At 39.7% G+C, this 22,879-nt stretch overlaps 1 protein-coding gene across 1 annotated transcript; it reads right to left on the bottom strand.

Annotated features, from left to right (window-relative positions):
* Positions 1-6,926: 6,926 nt before the first annotated feature.
* LOC126235524 (uncharacterized) lies at positions 6,927-22,389 on the bottom strand. The gene is made up of 2 exons (XM_049944242.1): positions 22,054-22,389; positions 6,927-7,370 (listed from the first exon to the last, which is right to left on the bottom strand). Exons 1-2 carry the CDS (start codon positions 22,387-22,389, stop codon positions 6,927-6,929), a joined length of 780 nt encoding a protein of 259 aa, XP_049800199.1.
* Between the last annotated feature and the right edge of the window lie 490 nt (positions 22,390-22,879).

Raw genomic sequence — 22,879 nt, 5'->3', positions numbered from 1 at the left:
AAATAATTGAGTTTGAAAGGAAAAGAAACGAGGTATGAAGCATTTATAAATTCATCGAATGTAGTGAGGTGGTTTAATTTCGTCCCAGTCTATAAAATTAATTTCGGGCCATACTCAGCTCTTGCCGATTAATGTAATATAATACCCGCCTACTAATCAGGGCGTCTGTCTCCGTTGCTTTTGAGCGTGAATGGAAATTGTAGAAAATTTCTGTGGAGCAACATTTAATAATAAAGCGTTTTAAATCATCAAAAGCGATGAGCGGTAGCAGGCGCTTTCGATAAAGAACGGGGGAGTGCAGCGCCGCTGCCGTCGCCACGGCCGCTGCCAGTAGCCAGCAAATGGATCCCGGAGCTTTGCCGCATACGGCGTCCAGAGGAGGACAGTCTGCAGGAAATCTGCCGCAAAATCGTTACTGGATAAAATTTTGATATCGGTGTGTCACAAAGCGAAATAGATTGAATCTGCGCTACCATTACATTCACGTCTTCAGCATTCAGACAGAAGAGGCTATAAAAATATTTTATGCCAGCTGCTCTCGATCCACTGACATTATGAACAGAAACAACGCACGCTACCGCTAGACCACAGGCGTAATCAGCCTGGAGTTTCTCTATCATGGGACAAGTTTTCCTCCAGGAAGTGCCGCAGTCTACAGTGTTGCCAGATTGTGCAGATAACCGGACTTAGAGAATTAGCGAGTTGGCCAGTTTTTTTGTCCCATGTCGCGATCGGCGCGGACTTAGCCTCTGAAGCGGCAGGCCGCCGGTCAAGTTTTATGTCAAAGAGTGTACGTCCTCAATTATTTTCTGGGTGTATCCGTCTTCCTCTACAATTTTTACTGTCTACTGCTCCGTATAATACCATGAAAGTTATCCCCTGTTGTCTTAACACAAATCCTTTCATTCTGTCCCTTCTTTTGTCAGTGTTTTCCACAAGTTACTTTGCTCGCCGATTGTACGGAGAATTTCCTCAATCTTCACCTCATCAGCCCACTTAATATTCAACATTCCAATGTAGTATCACGTCTCAAATGCTTGTATTCTCTTCTGTTCCGCTTTTCTCACAGTCCATAACTGACTGCGACACTATAGTGGGATTATATTCTGTTCTGAATGATACTGTCAAGTCTGCAAGAGAGCGCTAATTAACTTCCTTCCCCTAAAAGTGAGAGATGACATCTCTAAATGTGAAGATGGCCAGCTTATTAATGTGTTCAGAATATACATGAAGGCTTTTATTCAGTTTGCAGTGGTAACATTGGCAACTGGGTGAGGCAGTACGATTTATTAATGCGGGCAATACGCGAACAATAGGCATACACTACATTTTGACTACATAGAAAAAGACGTACATACATATATCCAGAGCAGTAAGAGACGAAGGACAATGGGCACAACTAAATACATTGACGAACCGTATTTTCAAAAACAACACATGAAATGTACCTGGGGACACGACATACCAGACATGCGTATATGCAACGGAACAACAATCTCTACAGTGGACAGCGAATCTCGCAGAGCCGGCCGCTGTGGTCGAGTGGTTCTAAGCGCTTCAGTCCGGAGCCGCGCTGCTGCTACAGTCGCAGGTTCGAATCCTGCCGCGGGCATGGACGTGTGTGATGTCGTTAGGTTTAAGTAGTTCTAAATCTAGGGGACTGATGACCTCAGATGTTAAGTCCCATAGTGCTTAGAGCTATTTATTTGAATCTTCGCAGAGAAAACAGTGACACTGAAGAGGAACAGGAGGAGGAAGACGAGGTGTAACAGTAAATAAGCGTAAGGTACTGGCGATAAAGCCAAGGAAGCATCTAATGTTCTACACGGATCAGCACCTAATTTTAACCCATAGAATTAGCAGTACTACTTTAAACGCGAACATTTTAGGTTAGGCTTTACCGTGACTGTTACTGACATTAAATGAAACAACAAGTTTACTGTTACCAGTCACCGTTTTATTTATTTCCACGACGCGTTTCGAAGGTTTAAACCTCCATCATCGGGTGGATTTACATTAGTAAGTATTACATTTGTGTGTGTGTTGTGTTACGATTTTTGGAGGAACTTGTGGCACTGCCTAGTGGAGAAACGAGACGCTATTTCAGAATATGGTTTAGGATTACTTTTGACGAAAAATTAAACTGATATCTAAAGGTAAACATTAAATAAGTAAACTACAGTACCTTCAGTGATCACAGGTTCCTTTTGCTGTCGTAACACATCACATTTATACTGCCACATTTGTAAACAAATATGGCGTCTGGAATCAGCTGGGTGCAAGGTTCGTATAGCAGAGGTGAAGACATAATCGCAAAGTGCAAAGAATATACATCATAACAATATTATTACAGAATAATTGCTTTAAGCATTTGGCGGTGTTTGTTTTGAGGTGTCAAATATATGTGTATGTACTTCAGGTGGTATATAAATCCGATTCTGACAAGTTAAAACAGCAAACATTCGTACTCGTTTATACAATCTGGTGAAATGTTAAAATGGCTTAAACTTCATACTTATTGATAACAATTAGGTGAAATGTTACAGACTATAATTACAATGATCATATTGGCTACAACAGTAAAATCATACATACATTACACTCTTTGATTGGGGTTAATAAACAGATGTGGAGTGAGGGGCTGGAGGCAGAAGGAGAGGTAGAGAAAGAGAAAAAGTGTGTGTGTGAGTGAAATGGAGAGGGAGAGGGAGAGGGAGCGAGAGAGAGAGAGAGAGAGAGAGAGAGAGAGAGAGAGAGAGAGAAAACAGAGTGATTATATGAGAGGAAACATTTTATGGCAAGCACCTTGCCTTAGATCACAACCAAAGATCCACAAAAACGGGACCCCCATCAGGCCCATAGTGAACTGTAGGAACAGCCCAACATTCAAGCTCAATAAAATACTCTTCAGAATTCTCAAACAAACATACACATTCAATAATGAGAGAACACTTAAAAACACAACAGAATTTACACAATATGTCAAAAACATACAAGTACCTGATGGAGCCACACTTACCTCATTTGACATACAAAACCTATATTCCTCTGTGCCAATAGATCCCACACTACAGATAATTAATGCCAACCTACATAAACACAAAAATATCCCTTCAACTCACATTAATGAACTAATGGACCTGCTTGAATTCACACTTTCACACAACTATTTTAAATTTAACAATAAAATCTACCAACAAACAGATGGTCTGGCCATGGGCTCAAATCTTTCCGGATTGCTAGCAGAAATATTTATAAGTAACCTAGAAGACAAAATCCTGAATTCCAATCACCACCTCCTCAAAAATATCATCTACTACTACAGATATGTAGATGATACCATCATTTTAATCAAAGGCACTAAAGATGACATCAGTGAGTTGAATCAGTTTTTCAACAACTCCCATGAAAACATAAAATTCACAGTTGAACACCAAAAAGACGACAGTATAAATTTCCTAGACCTTACCATTAGAATAAAGAATAACAGACATCAGTTTGAAATTTATCGGAAGCCCACCACAACACATACCACAATCCACAACTCCTCCTGCCACCCCGCAGCACACAAAATGGCAGCATTCCGGTACATGATTAATAGAGCTATCCAACTACCACTCTCAGAAGATAAATGTGATCAAGAAATTGAAATAATATAACAAACAGCTATTGAAAATGGTTATAACAGCTCCATAGTAGACACCCTAAAACACTCAATAATGGCAAAGGAATCACAACACAAAAAACAAAAAGAAAATAACATCTTCCATACAATCCCCTTTCTGGGTAACATTTCATACCAGATTGCCAATGTCTTCAAACGGAAAGGCATAAGCATATCCTTTACAACAGACAACAAGATTGGACAGAAGTTACCCCACAACATCGGCACACGAAACCCACTTCATCACACAGGTGTGTACAAAATTGAATGTTTGGACTGTGACTGCTTCTACATAGGCCAGACAGGCAGATCATTTGAGATTAGGTTCAAGGAACACATGGCAGCACTAAAAAACAAAAAATATCACACATCAGCAATAGCTACCCACCTGCATGAAACAAAACACCATGTTAACAACACAAGTATTAGCATCTTACACATCCAACCAAAAGGCAGAAAACTAGACATCCTTGAAACACTCCAAATATACAAACATCAAATGAAACAACCAGAATCTATCTTAAATGACAAAAATGACAATATTTACAATAGTATCATCTCCGTTTTCAACAACTGCCTACACTCATAAAAATGCACACACACACCTAATATTTACCATAAATATTGACAGCTGCCAAGAGTACAAGAGATTGACCTCATTCACAGATAATTCATCACACCAACACACACACACACACACACACACACACACACACACACACACACACACCTAATATTTACCATAAATATTGACAGCTGCCAAGAGTACAAGAGATTGACCTCATTCACAGATAATTCATCACACCAACAGCTTGTACCCCTTGTCAGCTTAAAACTGTATGTACATCAACTACTGGCACAAATGTATATCTATCTGCATATTTTATAACATTAACCAATGTATTACCCCAACCTTTAGGCAGCTAATATATGCAACATGCAATATTAAGACTCCTTGCCATAAAATGTTTCCTCTCATATAATCACTCTGTTTTCTCCCTCTCTCTCTCTCTCTCTCTCTCTCGCTCTCCCTCTCCCTCTCCCTCTCCCTCTCCATTTCACTCACACACACACTTTTTCTCTCTCTCTACCTCTCCTTCTGCCTCCAGCCCCTCACTCCACATCTGTTTATTAACCCCAATCAAAGAGTGTAATGTATGTATGATTTTACTGTTGTAGCCAATATGATCATTGTAATTATAGTCTGTAACATTTCACCTAATTGTTATCAATAAGTATGAAGTTTAAGCCATTTTAACATTTCACCAGATTGTATAAACGAGTACGAATGTTTGCTGTTTTAACTTGTCAGAATCGGATTTATATACCACCTGAAGTACATACACATATATTTGACACCTCAAAACAAACACCGCCAAATGCTTAAAGCAATTATTCTGTAATAATATTGTTATGATGTATATTCTTTGCACTTTGCGATTATGTCTTCACCTCTGCTATACGAACCTTGCACCCAGCTGATTCCAGACGCCATATTTGTTTACAAATGTGGCAGTATAAATGTGATGTGTTACGACAGCAAAAGGAACCTGTGATCACTGAAGGTACTGTAGTTTACTTATTTAATGTTTACCTTTAGATATCAGTTTAATTTTTCGTCAAAAGTAATCCTAAACCATATTCTGAAATAGCGTCTCGTTTCTCCACTAGGCAGTGCCACAAGTTCCTCCAAAAATCGTAACACAACACACACACAAATGTAATACTTACTAATGTAAATCCACCCGATGATGGAGGTTTAAACCTTCGAAACGCGTCGTGGAAATAAATAAAACGGTGACTGGTAACAGTAAACTTGTTGTTTCATTTAATAGCAGTACTATTTCTCTTTTTCTCTACTACTAACCACACTTTTTTTGGTTGTGACTGGCGGTCAGCAGCTCGAAGAAACCATTCCGAGGTATTCACCGCCAGTCACAGTCGGTGAAGGCACTAACAAATTTCTCCTCTATCCTACCATCTTTTTACATTATTCTAAAAACAACAAAATTATATTTATAGTTCAACCTGCTGTTTTAAAAAGTATTATTCTTTGTAAAATGTTGTACAACTACATCTACATGATTACTCTGCAATTCACATTTAAGTGCTTGGCAGAGAGTTCATCGAACCACAATCATACTATCTCTCTACCATTCCATTCCCGAATATCGCGCGGTATAAACGAACATGTAAACCCCTCTGTTCGAGCTCTGATTTCTCTTATTTTATTTTGATGATCATTCCTCCCTATGTAGGTTGGGCTCAACAAAATATTTTCGCATTCGGAAGAGAAAGTTGATGACTGAAATTTCGTAAATAGATCTGGCCGCGACGAAAAACGTCCTTGCTTTAATGGCTTCCATCCCAACTCGCGTATCATATCTGCCACACTATTACGTGATAATACAAAACGAGCTGCCCTTTTTTGCACCCTTTCGATGTCCTCCGTCAGTCCCACCTGGTAAGGATCCCACACCGCGCAGCAATATTCTAACAGAGGACGAACGAGTGTAGTGTAAGCTGTCTCTTTAGTGGACTTGTTGCATCTTCTAAGTGTGCTGCCAATGAAACGCAACCTTTGGCTCCCCTTCCCCACAATATTATCTATGTGTTCTCTCCAACTGAAGTTGTTCGTAATTTTAACACCCAGGTACTTATTTGAATTGACAGCCTTGAGAATTGTACTATTTATCGAGTAATCGAATTCCAACGGATTTCTTTTGGAACTCATGTGGATCACTCGCACTTTTCGTTATTTAGCGTCAACTGCCACCTGCCACACCATACAGCAATCGTTTCTAAATCGCTTTGCAACTGATACTGGCCTTCGAATATCCTTACTAGACGGTAAATTACAGCGTCATCTGCGAACAACCTAAGAAAACTGCTCAGATTGTCACCCAGGTCATTTATATAGATCAGGAACAGCAGAGGTCCCAGGACGCTTCCCTGGGGAACACCTGATATCACTTCAGTTTTACTCGATGACTTGCCGTCTATTACTATGAACTGCGACCTTCCTGACAGGAAATCACGAATCCAGTCGCACAACTGAGACGATAAAAGCTAGACAAAAAAGTACAAAAAAGATGGCAAAAGATGTACGATCTGTTTCAAAATATGAAATTTTGAAATAAATAAATAAATAGTGTTCGTTTGGTTATAACCAAGGGCAGCACACATGCTTGATTCGGACCGCCCGTGGGCCGCAGTTTAACGACTACTGTACTGCAGTAATTGTAGATTCTTTGACGGCGTTTCATAAACTGCAGGGATCCATTTCCCCATAATTTCTGTTAATGGAGGACGAGGGAGGAGGGAGAACGTGCAGACAGGCGCGGCACTGTGTGGTGGCTTCGGTCCGTCGGCGCCAACGGTTGCCGCGCGCGGAGGCAGCGGGCCTGCGGCGTGGAGCGGCGGTTGGCCTGGCGGCCGGTGCGGCGTGTCGGTTATCTGGGGCGGCCAATGGCAGCGGCGTGGCGGCGCGGAGGCCGCCGTCCGGGGGCGGGGCGACGTCCTTGGGGCCGGGCGCGTGGCGCCGCCGCCGGCAGCCTTCGGCGGCCAGGTGGACAGCCGCCGCTAGGAGGTGGCGCGGCTGCTGGAACTGCGCGCGTGCCCGCCACGGCGGGTTACCTCCTAGTGGTGGCTGCTGCCCTGGTGGCGGCAGGAAGCTGGCGTGGAGCGCGCGAGTCGCACGCGCTAACTGAGCGTAGCACACACACAAGCACGTGCAACAGGAAACGTGATGTAACACGCACAAACAGAGAAGATACATTATAGGAGGAATAGCAAGCCTGCTCAAAGTTCCCAAAAGCCAAGTAACAGGGGCCTCGCGCGCTGTCAGGGGCCCTGCACCGCACTTATCCATAATCTGCTTACTACGCAGGAATAGGAAATTGCAGAATGGATGGATGTTCGCTACACGTTGAAGAACAGGGCTGTTTTACTCTTTTTTTTTTTATCTACTGAAACTCTCCTTCCTTTCGTCCTTGCGTCGGAGATACATAGCATCCCGCGAAATCACATTCAAGGCTGCGGCCAGTAGTTATGCATTCATTCTTTAACAACCTGCGGCGCGCGACACAGAACGTACCGCTGCGCATATTTTAACCTCTTAGGTTGGAACGAGTAACACAACACCTCTGTGCACGGATACGAGTGCTGCATAGCGGCTTCTGTTCTAAAGAGACGCCAGATGCATGTGAATGAGCTGTCCTGTCTTGTAAAGAACGTGGCTAGTACTATGTATTCTGGTCTCCGGCTTAACCAGACAAGTTTTACGAATATATGATATGACGCGAGAAACTTTCTGTTGCATACTCGAGATAATTCGTGGTGACTATAGTGTCCCTTTCCATATATTTGACACGAACAACATAAATAACGACAAAAGAGCTATACATGCGTAATGTTGTGTGAACTTTAATGCCTAATTGTGATACGGACAAAACGACGAAATAACTTTAAAGGCAATTTATCGATTCTGATAATAGAAGAAAGTCATTATTCACCGTGATATAAGATTATATGTGTAAACTAAAGAACTGAACACTATAATCTTTTGTTGTATTCTAAAGGGACTGGAAGACAATGAACCTAGTCGTCTTCTGATGTTTTCTTGTGTCTTAGCTATTGTTTGAGTGCAAAAGATACGATTGTGTTGCGAGAGCTTTTGTCTTGCTCTCGTTTAATTACTAGAACATAACTGCTAATCTGGAGTGCAGAGTAATCATTTAAGGAACCCGCGCCACATTTGTTATAACGAAAGAGTTTGTGTAGCATTTTTTACAGCTGCTGCGGAGCTAGCTGCTATCATCTTTGACTGAGAAAGTTGGCCGCCATAATGCGGCGCATTTAAACTTTTTATTTCCACAGAAAATACGACGAAGCCGGAGCAGAAGATCTTATTTAAAAATACTATTAAAATTAATTAGCATCAAATCACAAGATTTATTTTATCATAAAGTGACTATTTTCAGTGATACAATTTATTATAGGTCAGGTGCGTCTTTGCATAAATTTTATTACGCTAACGCATCTGATATTTGTGGGGAGCCTGGCGCTCGTTTTCAATCAGAATTTAAAATTTAATTTGGCAACCTGCTAATATAATATTGCTTATTTGTAATTGTTTCTTACGAGGTTTTATGAAAGATATGGCTCTGAGCACTATGGGACTATCTATGGTCATCAGTCCCCTAGAACTTAGAACTACTTAAACCTAACTAACCTAAGGACATCACACACATCCATACCCGAAGCAGGATTCGAACCTGCGACCGTAGCGGTCACGCGGTTCCAGACTGAAGCGCCTAGAACCGCACGGCCTCACCGGCCGGCTTTATGAAAGATAGCTTTACGAAATTTAACTTCACGATCTTAGTAGAATCCTCATATAACTTATACCAGAAAGACACATTACATCATCTTGAAAAACAAGCTATAAAGGCTCTGTTTCTCTGTATTTATTTACAGCTGTACTGACGTAGGTCAATTAACATCAGTGACTGCCATTTAGCACACGAGTGAAATACAAGCATAAAGTGTAGCATAAGGAACTCTAAAAACCGAAAGCACTTAGAAGTGGAAATACGTACTGTACGCCACATTTACATACCACTTCATGTTAACAGAATCACTACCCCACTGGCGTAAAACGCTAGTAAACAGTGATAATAATTTGTAGACAACTATTCACTAGCTACCACCAAAAAGATCCAGTACTGTAGTTATAAGCATATAATATACGCCACCCTTTTCACTTGAACAAACTATTTTTTTAGGTTATAATCGCAGGCCGCAGTGGCCATGCGGTTCTAGGCGCTTCAGTCTGGAACCGCGTGACAGCTACGGTCGGAGGTTCGAATTCTGCCTCGGGCATGGCTGTGTGTGATGTTCTTACGTTAGTTAGGTTTAAGTAGTTCTAAGTTCTAGGGGACTGATGACCAAAGAAGTTAAGTCCCATAGTGCTCAGAGCCATTTCAACCATTTTTTAGGTTATAATCTATGCCTAAAACTTCCAATAAAGATTTAGTCTATTTGAGTTTTCGAATAAACCTGCAATTTTAGTCCGTAGATTCCAAACTACAATCGGATTATAATATTGCCATCCTCAGGATGTCACATACTCACTCTTTCTTCGACTAAACTAAGTTTCTCCACGCGTGTGCGAGAACGTCGCTCGATCTGACAGAAGAAAACAAACGGATTTGAATTTCAGACTGTCGTCCGAAGCCAGAACGTTTTGGAGATAAGATCAGCTACAGTGCGACCGGGCACGCAGTGGCGTACTGATTTGAAAACATTGGCCGTCTTCGGCGGATGTTGGTCGTGTGTAATGGAATCCACCGATATCGGAGCCACTGTCATCGCAGTAGTACACTATTCACGGTCGCTAGCCTCGCTTTGAGACGCGAGACTGCTCACATCTCCATAGGCGATAAATAATTGAAAAGGCTTGCAGACAGCTAAGTATTTACAGCAAAGACTCCGAGATGCGACCACTTGACTGAGATACGTCCACCACTAACAAAAAGGTCTTTATAACATCCCAAAGCCTTACAGGGTTAATAAATAATATTTTGTCTTTTTTGACACCATGCACGAGATACCAGATCAATTATTTCGCTGATTTTCCGTCACTATTCTGCAGGTAGCTCTGCGAACATAAATTTCTGAAGCATCAGTAGTTATCGTTAAACGACGATAGAGAGAATTTTGTACCTTCCTCTTTCATTGTTTTTTAGCGCTGCAGATGTCAACTTCCCACATGCATTTAGTAGGCTACATTTTAATACGATTTTGATTAATGCTTCATACGCAGTAATAACTTTTCTCCTGCTTTTACGGCCTCATTGGACTACTTCAGTCATTCAACTTCTGATCGTCTTCCTCAGTAGGTTTTCTTTCCCAATTACTCAGTATCTTTTCATTCGTTCTGATCTTTCTTGTCGTTCCTCACCTACAAACAACTTTTTTTATTGTTTGTCGTTTGTTTATTTTTGGTTCAAATTTTATTTTTATGTTTTTCAGTTTCTTTACATTTCCTGTTTTGTGTTGCAAATTGCCCACCGTCAATACTAGATCTTTCATATCCTCCATGATTTTCTTTACCCATCCTACTTGTTGCTACATATTCCAAAGTTTCTCTATAGTTTTCTAGCATTTGTAGACTTAGAGAAAGCTTTTGACAATGTTGACTGGAATACTCTCTTTCAAATTCTGAAGGCGGCAGGGGTAAAATACAGGGAGCGAAAGGCTATTTACAATTTGTACAGAAACCAGATGGCAGTTATAAGATTCGAGGGGTATGAAAGGGAAGCAGTGGTTGGGAAGGGAGTGAGACAGGGTTGTAGCCTCTCCCCGATGCTATTCAATCTGTATATTGAGCAAGCAGTAAAGGCAACAAAAGAAAAGTTCGGAGTAGGTATTAAAATCCATGGAGAAGAAATAAAAACTTAGAGGTTCGCCGATGACATTGTAACTCTGTCAGAGACAGCAAAGGACTTGGAAGAGCAGTTGAATGGAATGGACATTGTCTTGAAAGGAGGAAATAAGATGAACATCAACAAAAGCAAAAAGAGGATAATGGAATGTAGTCGAAATAAGTCAGGTGATGCTGAGGGAATTAGATTAGGAAATGAGACACTTAAAGTAGTAAAGGAGTTTTGCTATTTGGGGAGCAAAATAACTGATGATGGTCGAAGTAGAGAGGATATAAAATGTATACTGGCAATGGCAAGGAAAGCTTTTCTGAAGAAGAGAAATTTGTTAACATCGAGTATAGATTTAAGTGTCAGGAAGTCGTTTCTGAAAGTGTTTGTATGGAGTGTAGCCATGTATGGAAGTGAAACATGGACAATAAATAGTTTAGACAAGAAGAGAATAAAAGCTTTCGAAATGTGGTGCTACAGAAGAATGCTGATGATTAGAGGGGTAGATCACATAACTAATGAGGAGGTATTGAATAGAATTGGGGAGAAGAGGAGTTTGTGGCACAACTTGACTAGAAGAAGGGATCGGTTGGCAGGACATGTTCTGAGGCATCAAGGGATCACCAATTTTGTACTGTAGGGCAGCATGGAGGGTAAAAATCGTAGAGGGACACCAAGGAATGAATACACTAGGCAGATTCAGATACACTAAGCAGTAGGTACTGGGAGATGAAGAGGCTTGCACAGGATAGAGTAGCATGGAGAGCTGCATCAAACCAGTCTCAAGACTGAAGACCACAACAACAACAACTGCCAGACATGTTTTTATTGTAAGTAGGCCATGTTAATTTCTGAGCTTTTATCATTTTATGAATGATATACACAACACTGTGTGTAATATTCTACAACATTTATTATATGTTACAAAAACCGATTTTCGGCTATTGCGCTGAAAACCGGTTCGTGTAACAAATAATAAATATTGTATAATATTACACCAGTGTTGTTTGTGTTTCATTCATAATTTACAAAATGTTCTACCAAGAACCGACGGAACAACCAATGCAATTTTATCACTTTGTTAGTTCTTACTTCCCATGCAGGTTTCTCGTCCAAGTTGTTATTAAAATTTCTCCTAGGTATTTAAATTGTTTCACTGTATTTACTTTTCGTTATTTACTGTTATGTGGTTGAGTAATAGTGGACCTGCTACCACAATCTGTCTTCTCGAATGATATGTGGACTCCTAATTTTTATGCTGTATTTTGTAGGCTTGTTGTTTGACTTCTGGCTTCTTGAATGTTATTAGCTGGTAGCGCTAAATCATCTGCGAATCTCACAGCTGAAAAGTAACGGCGATATTTCGTTAAACTATTCTTTCATAAAATAGTGCCTAAATGCATAAATCGGAGTTTTCCGAGAAAGTTTCAACCTCATTTGACTAATGAACCACAACTAATCTCTGATATTATCTGCATCTCCGCAGAGAGGAATAAAACTGAAAACCCAGACAGTAAACATGGAAATCGCTTCCTTGCTAATAATCGCAGAGGACAAAGTACTTAAAAACATATCATAAGGAAAAATCTTCTTTCTACGTCGGAAATGTTATACTCGGCCGCTAGCAACTCTCGCCGACATTCAGCACAACATCAAAGCAGGTATACACTCGAAATCAGGGAAAGAGTCACACAAAACATCACTTTCAAATTTGTACGGAAACAAATGAAATGAAGCCTAGCCATGTGCGTCACCTTAGTACAACGCCGCCTACAGCCAGCTAATGCCTCCCTGATCCTCTCTGAGGTGTTCTTTTAACCGAACAAGCCCACCCTCGCTTATGCACAACACTCGGCAAGAAAAACACGAAAGTACCTAAGCAGAATTCGACGCCCGCGCACACGAATGTGCTTTCGCGTAATTCGTTGGCTTTCCATACTGGAAAAGTAACCTTGCTAATGATGAAGGCTCACAAACTCGAGACTTCTGAGATAAACACTTTAAAATGAACTCTGCCCCAGATGACCCACGATTTGCCACCGCAACACCACGAGGGCTGCGGGCTGCCTCCTCGATTTCGCAAGCTCCAAACTGCTCTACGAAATTATTACATAACTTCGTACCAGGGAACGACTTAAACCATGTATACTCTTAGCTGTGAAAACAAACTGTAGTAGAGCGTTTCCTTTGTAAGCAGTCTGTTTAGGTTTTTATGTTAGTAACGCCACGTAGCGCTCTGTATGGCAATCACTGACTGTGCTGTGTGCAGTCTGTGGCTGGTTGGACTCATTGTTGGAATATTCACTTGTGTAGCGTTGAGCAGTTGATGCGAACAGCGCGTAGCGTTGTGCAGTTGGAGGTGAGCCGCCAACATTGGTGGATGTGGAGAGAGAGATGCCAGAGCTTTGAGCGGACGATCTGGACGTGTGTCCGCCAGAAAAAGGAAATTTGTAAAGATGGATGTCATGAATTGATATATGATTACTTTTGAACATTATTAAGCTAAATACATTGTTTGTTCTCTATCAAAGTCTTTCATTTGCTAACTATGCCTATCAGTAGATAGTGCCTTCAGCAGCTAGAATCTTTTATTTATCTGGCAGTATTGGCGCTCGCTGTATTGCAGTAGTTCGAGTAAGGAAGATTTTTGTGAGGTAAGTGATTCATGAAAGGTATTGGTTATTGTTAGTCAGGGCCATTCTTTTGTAGGGATTATTGATTGTCAGATTGCGTTGCGCTAAAAAAAATATTGTATGTCAGTTTAGTGATGATCAGAATAAATAAAGAGAGAACTGTCTGAGAAGGTTCAGTTTTACTCAGCTGTCTTTGTATCAAATAACGTAGAAGTTTACTAGCACAGTCATTCATAATTTTTCTAAGGGGACGTTACACCTTTGCTGAGATTGATGTACGGGCACGTTTCGAAAGCCAGTAAAACAATTAAAAAATATATATTTCACATGTATGCCTTCCATACATAAGTACCAGAATGTAGGCATTTCCACTGGCCATTTTGTACATCATCTTATAGAGCTTCTGTCAGACTGCCGCTTTCTGACTGGCCCTTTAAAACTAATTATGCGAAAAGAATTACAAACATCAGTGGTCCTCTGGAAATATTCACTTACAAAATCCGCCTAGTCGGTTACGACCACCCCCCATTTGGGAGGATTATGGCAAGATCGGCCCATTACCTTTAAGCCGAACACAATTCGCCTTCCCCCTGCAGCTGGAAATTGGCTAAGGCGACTACAATAGCGAACAGTGCTACCACTACAATATACGCAACTCTATGTTCAACATATGCACTTGACGACGAATAACTGACATTTTCCATTAGAGCAGCCACAAATGACGTTTTTAGAAGTATCGATAATTATGAAACATCATAACGAACATAGCACGGAAGTCCAGTTCATGATAGGTCGTGTTGTATGGCCACAGATGAGTGCAATGCTATAATTAACGCTTGTGTACAAGAACGGATCAGTAATACTATTCCCATTTAAATGGCCAAGTATGTAGTTGTAACAAACGACGAAAATACGTTACGCGAAAATAAAACGTTGTGCAGCTGCCGAGTGTAGGATAGCATGTACAGAATGCAGATTAAAATTTTTCACTCCAACAAATGTAAAATAGAATGGCAACTCGCTGTTAGGTATTAAATGTAAGATGCACCAAATGGTTTGTAATGTTACTTTTGCACAGTCGCTTAATTCATACGAATTTCAGCATGTTTCCTGTGTGCAAAAAGTAACACATAGTAAGATGTCATGTTCGACGAACAACGCGCTCCTTATGAGCTATTTTTATAGAGTCATCCCTGATGTCTGTGTATACGGAACCACTTACACAAAGGGAAATCTAAAAGATTAGGGAAAGCAGGAAGTAACTAACGATGTGAACACAACTTCCCTTTAGGTAACTGCTTAAAACGTTTAGTGCTGAGATAAGGGTTTGCGTGCCTTATACACTCAAATTTAACTTTAATTTATTTAATCACCACAGTTTCTACATTAGAAAAACCACGAGGCTTTAACTAGAATCAGATATGTGAGAATTATGAAATTATTAGTATTTGGGTGCATTTGACTTATTTTCAGCTGAAATGTGTGAAAAAACCAGTAAGTTTGCTACCATCAATCTTTACACTAGTTTGTAGTTCTACGATTCTTTCCACAGGTAACCTGTAGAAATATTATGAATCATTAACTACAGTGTCACTTCCTAAAACCGTACCTACATTTCCATATACATCCATAAAGCTGTTAATAACATTTTATTCATTTCTTTTACAATATTCTCCTTTTCACTTCGGTATGCTGTCACTTTTATCTTCCCCAAACTTAAATTTAGGGCGTAATGGAGAAAATTCTTGGAACCTCCACGTAATCTTGTATCTGCAATCTAACACACAGCCACTGATCCTTCGAGCCAGTAGGTAGGTATGTAGTTGTAAAAGGATTGTAGCGTTCCTCACGTTTTCTAAATGCATGTACAGTATGTTTCACTATTCGTCGTGCCTCCAGACATTAGTTGCGTCTTGTTGAGAACGTTGTTTACGTATCTAGGTGGTGTTGCATACTTCTGAGCCTCTTTCACTTTTCTAATTTTATACGGAGCATGAAGAAACAATGGCGCAACTGGAATGGGAGTGTAACATAATAATTATCATGGATGGAGACTAAGCAGAATAATATAAAACGTTTTTAAGCTAGCAGTAATTGCTGCTGGCATGAGCCTCAAAGCATTATTGCCAGACTATTTTTTTCTGTTGCTTGCTCAATTCTTTAGTCTGGGCCTCATTTGCCTCACTGCATAGAGCATCTTTACCTCCTCCCGTCTGCAATCACGATTAGTAAGCAGCTCACTGCCTATCTCACAGAGTCCCATTTCATGCAATGCCTCTTCTGATTGTACATACTTCAATAATTAAAATCCGTCGAGGGTGTCTACACCTACCGTTTTTCACCTATCAGTTACCTGAAACATACCCCTATTTGCGTTTTGTTCCTGCCATCTCATGCGATGACCAGTCAACTTCCTCTCTACCTCATATTCCTTCTGCACTGCTGCTAAACATTTCTGTTAATGTCTTAAATTTGGCAAAACTGTGAAGAAGAAGTTGCTTAAGGGGCTCCGGAACGCCCTATACTTGCAATGTTAAAATAACGCTTATAAATTACATCTTTCCTCACAAAGTATTTGAGGTAGGAAGTTGAGCTTTTTACAGATTATTTATTGGAACATGGGCTACAACTTAACACAGGGATTTTACAAAATTTTAGTTCAGTTATTAAAGATGATTTTTTTTCAATTGTAATGAAAATTCACAACATTTTTTTGCAATTTTTTATTTATATATTCAAAAATATACAGTTTTTTGGAAAAAGGCTGTGTTAAATTATGCAGAAGGTACTGTGTAACATTTACTGAAAGTTTGAAACAAATATGTTTGGAAGATCCTTAGAAAACATGTAATTAGTATGAGATAATAAAAGTTTTGGGAATCGAGCGACAAAGATTGGATTAACTTTGTAGTGCATTCCAGGTCCATAGGATGGATTATCTTCATCCTCTGCAAACTCCTTCTCCAGCTTCCTCTTGTTCCTCCTCCTGTTTACTCTTGCTTGTATTTCTAGACTCTTTACAGCCCTGTCTGCAGCCCGAAGGCGTTCCCTGTCTAAAGCAAGCATCGCTCGTACCATGTTAGAACCTATCTTCATTTCCATATTTTTAAATACCTTGAACCTTACAATGTTGCCATCATTGAAAGTCGCAACAGCATCATACACACCAAAGTGAAGTGTTTCTATTCCAACAAATACAGTCTTGGGGATTCTCGACCATATAACACTATTTATACTTTCATTGGGGTTTTGAGTTTTTCCGTGAATACACTTTTTCAACAGTTCAGGTGCTGCTAAGTCTCTGAAAATAGGTTTTATCACCTCCATTATTGCATGAGGCAAACTATGCTTATGAGTGTACACTTCACCAGTTAGCAATCCTTTGTTATATTTACACCAACTGTCTTCTTCTTTGGGACACAAGCTATGTTGGGGATTTTCATCGTCTTTATTGTTTACAGTAATAACACATACCTTTGGCTTTCCAACATTTCTCCTTTTCTTAAAAGCCTTAAGAGGATTTCTAATAACTTCACTTTTACTCATTATTATACTTCAACAAAACAGAGACTCAAGAAACAGAATTAATTACGAATATTTTCGAGATAACGACAGAGTAAATAAACATGAAACAATCGACAATCACACCAGCGATATATATTGAACCATCACAGGTTAGCCACAACACATACTTTATCTCACATCACTAAAATGTACCTGATGAACACGGACGTTAATAATAACACCATTTGACAGCAGTTTAACAGCGACACAATGGGTCACGCCCATGTAGAACACATTTCAAAAAAAATTTAAAAATAGTTGTAGTCTTCGGATTGAATAAATTATATATCTATTAAAAGGTAATAGTCTGCAGATTCATAAAACGCAAAAAAGTAAAAATTGAACTTTTCATGATTTTGAGCCTTAACACAATGTTAATAAGACAAAAATGTTCTAAGTTCTGTTTACTATTATCATTATGGCTGATACATTTTGCATGGTGTTGATATAGTGACAATGGTTTACATAAGATCTGTTCACTAAATTACTTGTTCTCCAAGCATCGGACAAAGTATTGTGCAGGTGTTCAATACAATCTTCAGTAGTAGCAGAGCGAAGGATGCATGCTCTAGCCCTACTTGTCAATTTTGTGAAGAATGCCCGTGTCCGATATTACCACAGCGACGATATGCACTGACTTTTGTTTCCAGGTGGCTTTTACCACATCTATCAGGTCCCTGTATTTCTACATCTTTTCACCGCAAGTGACTTGCAAATTACGGGTGTTGGGTACAGTGATATATCTGAGGAAGGTGGCTTGCACAACTTTATCGATCACTGTTAAGTCAGATCGATTACAACGCATTGTTTTATCAGTTGTTACGGTGCGGTCCAAGAAAGTTTTGAAATGTTCTGTTTCCTACAACAATGAGACAATCTTATCTTAAGCAATAAAATAAGTATTATTATCATTGTGTAGTTATTGCTACTGTATTTAATTCTAAGTAAAGTATATTCTAATGTTAACTCGCTACCTAAGCCTGCTTAGATGTAAGAGTGGTCTTTTGAAAATTGATTTTTGCTGATTTCTTCTTATTTTTCCATACCTCTTCTTATACATAGTGTCTCTACCTTATTTGTCAGGTATAAAGTTTAATAATCGCGTACCTTGCAGAATACTACCTAGGAGTAGGATTACTATACTTAAGATATTAATTCGTCGATACTCTGAGGACAGAGTTCTGGGAACATGTATTACTGATGCATCAACAAAGTACAGAATACACAAAAGTCATTTTTAATTATGTCATGCCTCTTTCATTATCCTTTGACAATAGCAGAGTTTAGAGAATGCACTGGTAATAATATGCGTTACGTTTCATCGGAAAGCTGAAAAATATATCGCATTTATTCCGATATTAAAAGAAACGCAGGCCAAAATTTGATGGTCGTATTAAAATAACGGAATGATCCAGAGTATGTACACATAATAACTTTATCTTTGGAACTCTTCCATTTGCTCCGAGTTCGCATAGAAAAACAACAATATGGGATTTGTGAGTCCGCCTTGATGCAAAACACTTTGTTACTTTTTTTATGTATTAATTCTTCCGTCGCTTTTTGATAGAACAATTCCATATTGAGGATTGAATAACACTTGGGCGGTTTTTTGTTCTACTGATTTTTATTTGTATGAACTAGTTTTCGGCTTGTTAGGCCATCTTCAGATAACTACTGGCTATTGTTTACAAGGAGCTTGTGTTCTTACGAACCAAACATTCTGGACTAAGATACAACGCACTTACATACGATCTTTAGTTGTGGTATTGCCTTTGGAATTGTCAAGCGGGTCTTTTGACTTTTAGTTCTGTAAAACTGTTCTTTAACATAAAAAAATCACATTTTATGGTTTGTCAGTACTATGTATGACAACAATTAGAATTATGTAGAATACACATTATTACAAATTTACAATTTTTTGGTGTTTGTTGTGAACAGTTGCAGTGGACATTAATTGTTGGTTGTACAACAGTGACGTTTTCTGTGGCGGTTACATTTTGTTATTAGAAAATTGTGCATTAACATACCAAATATAACATTGTTACAGTTAAAGTTAGGAAATGTAAACACATAAGGGATATTACATTATATCGGGGTGTGAATTTGTTTACTATTGGGGCACTTTGTGGTTAGTAGCAGGTTTACTTTATTGTGTGAAGTTTAAGAGTGGTGATGTGCTCAGTTGCAACTGGTCATTTAGGACCAGCTGGGGATATAGGGTTAAGTGTTTGTTAATTAATTCACACACCAATATAACGTAATATCCCTTATGTGTTTACACTCCTAACTGTAACAGTTACAATGTAATACGTGGTATATATTAATGCACAATTTTCTAATAACAAAATGTAACCGCCAAAGAAAACATCGCTGTTGTACAACTAACAATTATTGTCCAGTGCAACTGTTCACAACAAACACCAAAAAATTGTAAATTTGTAATAATGTGTATTATACATAATTCTAATTGTTGTCATACATGGTACTGACAAACCATAAAATGTGATTTTTTAATCTAAAGAACAGTTTCGCAGAACTAAAAGTCAAAAGACCTGCTTGACAATTCCAAAGGCAATACCACAACTAAAGATCGTATGCAAGTGCGTTGTATCTTAGTCCAGAATATTTGGTTCGTAAGAACACAAGCTCCTTGTAAACAATAGCCAGTAGTTATCTGAAGATGGCCTAATAAGCCGAAAACTAGTTCATACAAATACAAATCAGTAGAACAAGAAACCGCCTAAGTGTCATTCAACTCTCAACTTTGTTACTTGTTTACTTACGTATTTATTCCGAAAAACTAGTTTCAGCGACAAATGTCGCCATCATCAGTGGGTTCTTTAAACCTAAAATATGCAGAAAATAGCATAGGTATACAAACACAGTAACACATGTTACATTTTTACTGTTTTTTTTTTTAAATATAATTTTCTATTGATAATTTCGTTCTACCTTATTTATTATACGTTATGGTATGCTTTTAAGAATTATTGTCGCTGTTTGAGACACATTTTCTGTTGCCGTTTTTCTCACCATACAACATGTCATCTGCAACTGTGTGAGCAGCTATTAGTAAACAAATACTAAAAGGTGAACTTACGTATGTCAGCATTATGCACTTTCGGTTGCGGGAGTTTTGTGGATAAGTTTTGGTGTGTACTGGGCTGTTACTTAGGTAGTATAAATGTATTAACAGAAAACTATATTTCAAAACACTAACAGTGAAAATGTAATAAAGTGTTACAGAGTTTTAAAGAAACCACTAATGGTGGCGACATTTGGCGCCGAAACTAGTTTGGGGAATACATAAGTAAACAAATAACAAAGTGTTTTGCATCAAGGCGGACTCACAATTCCCATATTGTTCTTTTTAAGTAGATATGTTGCGGAATGCCACGAAAGTCGCAGTAAAGTTAGACCTGGAACAATAAAATGGATCAGTGCGCTAAAGGAAGACTCAACAAGATCGGATAAACTTGGCCTGACAAGGGGAAAAAGATCCCATTCTTGTGAGAATGTAAGTAATACTGGCACCAACAAAAGTTGAAACAAAATTCTGAAACATCACTTGTACATACGCGTGGTCCAGTAGTGACCAAACGTGATTATGCAATAAGCGATACACAAACCAACTAAATATGTGAGTGACCTTGCCCAACACCGACTCAAAGGAAGGCCTCGGCGCTTGTTGGTGACGTCACGTCAGGTCTGTTGCAGGCATACTCATAATGGTGGTGTCTCCCCCTCTCTGACACAGGAAAATGTGAAATTATTGGCGGTAGTTGACCAGCACACATTGTTCTGAGAGATTTCTGCAATCAATTAATTGTGCAATTCATTACACCTCTTAACAAATAGTGTACTCCTGAACTTAAATTTCCACCTGTTTTAAGGATTGACATACAAAAAAACTTCATGGTCCAGCAGCAACAGAATTCGTGCTTCTTTACCTTATTTGTAAATCTGAGGAAGTTACGTTTGTTCTGGGCTGCTTTTACAAGAAACTGAACATATTGGTGCTCTTCTTTAGGTATCTTGGTTGACTACGGGTTGAGGAGCACTGAATGCTAATGAAATATCTTGCGATTGTACACGTTGAGGGAGGGGGTGGGGGACAGAAGAAGAGGCAAAAGAGAGATACTTGTTTTATCAAATAAAATTTCTTTATCTTATAAAGTTTCTCCTTTCAGTTGCAAGAGGGGAATCTTTTCTAATGCGCATGTTTAAAAAAGTTTAAGCTCAGCAGTATTTTCGAATTATGAAGCTATTTTGTTTCCTGTTTAGAATTCCTTTCGTTCAAAACAACTGTAATCTAATTACTGGCAACAGTTGGACATTTACACATGTAAATTAGTTTACATATTCAGTGACGATGTCAAAAGAAAATAAATAAATATATAAAAGAAAAGAGTTCACTGTAAGGGGGTTGGGGTAAGTTTCGATAGCAAAATGGATCACGTAAATATAGTTACTTGAATGTAAAATTTCCGAAGCTTGCAATGGGGCACAGCATCTTCTCATATTGATCTACGTTTGTTTCGACAGGATTCAGTAATACAGAACTATGATCTTCATTTGTAACTTTACGAGTGTAACACAATCTTTCGTCTAAATAAAATTGCAGAATCCAAAACAATACCAAACATTTTGTCCAAAAATAAGAGATTTATAGTGATAAGCACGCCCAGGCGTTTCTGCCTGCAACAGGTCACCAACAAGCGCCGAGGCCTTTTGAATCGGTGTTGCCTTGCCTTACTTGCAGTTGGAGAAGAGGCAGGCAAGAGGACGAAGGTGGTGGAGCGGCCGTTGCCGCTTCCACAGAAGGGACTGGAGGAGGACGCGAGCGGCAGGGCCACGTCACGTCACGCATCCGTCGGTCCACGGGCGGCCTGTGTCCCGCCCCCGGGAAGGTCGATAGCGGCTGGGGCCGGCGGACGGCGGCAGAGAGGCGGCCGCGAGGCGCGCCACCTACCAGGTGAACAGCCGGCAGCAGGAGGTAAACAGGTACCAGCTGTCTGACAGCCCACGCGGCGTGGGGACACGCGCTGGTCGGGCTGCGCTCAGCGCGCGGCGCAGCGCAGAGCGCAGCCATTACAGAGCGAAGGTGGACTCACGTTAGCCAGAACGTCACCGTCACGTAACCGTCACGTTTTTGGGCGTCTACGGTCAAAGGAAACCCCGAGCACCCACGCTACACGACACTTCCACGTCGAAAGAACGTCGTATGTTACAGCTGGTTCATAAAATACTCACCAGAGGCGCTATTTCGTAGTTCGTGGGAGAGCGTCATAAAATTCCAAAATTTAGTTTAAAGCAGGGCTTAATTTCGGCCGGAACGCGTTCCGGCACCTCCCAGAGACCATTTTATTTTATTTTTTATTTTTTTAACAGTTCAGCACCGGAGATTTGAAATAATACAAGTGTGTTAACTCACAACGTACACTACTGGCCATTAAAATTGCTACACCAAGAAGAAGTGCAGATGATAAACGGGTATTCATTGGATAAATATATTGTACTAGAACTGACATGTGATCACATTTTCACGCAGATTGGGTGCATAGATCCTGAGAAATTAGTAC

The sequence above is a fragment of the Schistocerca nitens genome, chromosome 2 (assembly GCF_023898315.1).
Source record: "Schistocerca nitens isolate TAMUIC-IGC-003100 chromosome 2, iqSchNite1.1, whole genome shotgun sequence".
Classification (NCBI taxonomy): Eukaryota; Metazoa; Arthropoda; class Insecta; order Orthoptera; family Acrididae; genus Schistocerca; species Schistocerca nitens.
This window is presented reverse-complemented; position numbering and strand designations above follow the sequence as displayed.

Bases quoted from the DNA above. Each gene is read 5' to 3' on its own strand.
- LOC126235524 (XM_049944242.1), bottom strand. From the start codon at position 22,389: ATGGCTGCGCTCTGCGCTGCGCCGCGCGCTGAGCGCAGCCCGACCAGC. The intron at 7,371-22,053 runs GTAAGGCAAGGC...TGCTACGCTCAG, and splicing joins TGCCTCTTCTCCAACTGCAA to TTAGCGCGTGCGACTCGCGC.